General features: G+C 62.9%; 1 protein-coding gene across 1 annotated transcript in view; it reads left to right on the plus strand.

Annotated features, from left to right (window-relative positions):
• NOTCH1 (notch 1) overlaps window positions 1–1,700 on the plus strand; it is a 42,120-nt gene that overhangs the window by 18,169 nt on the left and 22,251 nt on the right. Inside the window, 1 exon segment of the mRNA XM_009892331.1 lies at window positions 507–845. Coding sequence (XP_009890633.1) covers window positions 507–845 — 339 coding nt within the window.

The following is a 1,700-nucleotide window of genomic DNA, read 5'->3' on the forward strand; positions in this document are numbered from 1 at the left end:
GGAGGGGCCCCGCCTGTGACAGGGGTTGCTCCTGGAAAGCCCCCATGGATGGAGAAGGGTGCTGCCTCTGATTTCAGCCTCCTCCGGTGCTGGGGGAAAGGAGAGGGGGGGTCTGCACACCTGAGCAGGGGCTTGGGAGGGTGCCGGGCTGGGGGAGCTGCAAGACTCCTGCAGGGGTGAGGAGGGTTTTACGGGGGCGGAGGTGGGGGGAATTAGTTGCACCCGCTGTGAGCGCAGTCCCAGAGCCGGGTCTGAGCCCCAGCGCAAAGATGGCTCTCACCAAGAGCCTGAGCTGCAGTTTGCATCCTCATCCTCCTGGAATGTGTTCCCATCCCTGGAATGTGTTCCCATCCCTGGAGGTGTTCAAGGCCAGGTTGGACGGGGCTTGGAGCAACCTGGGCTGGTGGGAGGTGTCCCTGCCCAGGGCAGAGGGGTTGGGACTGGATGATCTTCAAGGTCCCTTCCAACCTAAACCATTCTATCACCTCTCTCCCTGCCCTCCCCAGGCAAAACCTGCCAGCAGGCCGACCCCTGTGCCTCCAACCCCTGCGCCAACGGGGGTCAGTGCGTCCCCTTCGAAGCCCACTACATCTGCCGGTGCACCGCCGGCTTCCACGGGGCCAACTGCAAGCAGGACGTGAACGAGTGCAACATCTCGCCGTCCGTCTGCAAGAACGGCGGGAGCTGCACCAACGAGGTGGGCACCTACCAGTGCTCCTGCAAGCCGGCATACACCGGGCAGAACTGCGAGCACCTCTACGTGCCCTGCAACCCCTCGCCCTGCCAGAACGGGGGGACGTGCCGCCAGATCGGAGACACCACCTACGACTGCACGTGCCTGCCAGGTAGGGGCTGTCTCCAAAGCGTGGGGGGAACGGGGAGCAGGGACCCTCTTGCAGTCCCTTTGTCCCCCCCCCTAAACGAGTAGTTCCCAGTCTTCTCTTTTCCCGAGTTACGGCTCTGGGAGGGGCAAAACTGAGGGGCCGTGGGCTCGCTGTGCCCCCTGTGTTTGGGAAGACGTTGGGCAGTGATGCACGAAGAGAAGAGGTCACCGGGGGGCTTTTTATACTTGGTGATTCACCAAAATAGCTCTTCCAAAACAACTGTTTCAGCAGAGGCCCCTGTGCGGATGCTCATATTCCAGAATAAGAGTGCCTTTTTCCGCTTTAGCTTAATCCACTTCCAGAATGGAATAATTAGCCCGGAATAGCTATTTTGGAAAGTTTCCGAGTGCGAACGGAGGTGGGGAAGGGAGACCCTCTCTGTGCTCTCTGCTGCTCCCTCCGGCAAGCGCCGAAGCAGCCCAGCCGAATTACAGCCTCCGAAATGAAGGGCTCTTGCGGGAGGGGGCCGGGTGGGGGCTGTGCCGGGAGCCTAGCACCCTACAAGGGAGTTCGGCACCCTGCATGCCGGAGGAAAGAAAAGCAGCTGTGAAAGGGCCCCCTGACCCCGCGGAGCCCTTTCGCTTCTGCCCTGGGCAGCGGTCTGCGGGGAGGGGAAGGGGCTGAAGCGCGGCCACAACGCCTCCCCCGGCCCCGCGCCGCCCGGAGAAATGACATAGCGGACTTTCCTGCCCGCGAAACGCGCTGCCGCCCGGTGCAGCCTCATGCTCAGACCGGGCTGGGTTTGCCGGGGTGCCAGTGCCATTTCTCGGCCAAGCCAGCCACGCTGGCTGGCTGCAGTACCCGTGGAGGGGGGGC

The sequence above is a fragment of the Charadrius vociferus genome, unplaced genomic scaffold (genome assembly GCF_000708025.1).
Source record: "Charadrius vociferus isolate BGI_N301 unplaced genomic scaffold, ASM70802v2 scaffold549, whole genome shotgun sequence".
NCBI lineage: Eukaryota > Metazoa > Chordata > Aves > Charadriiformes > Charadriidae > Charadrius > Charadrius vociferus.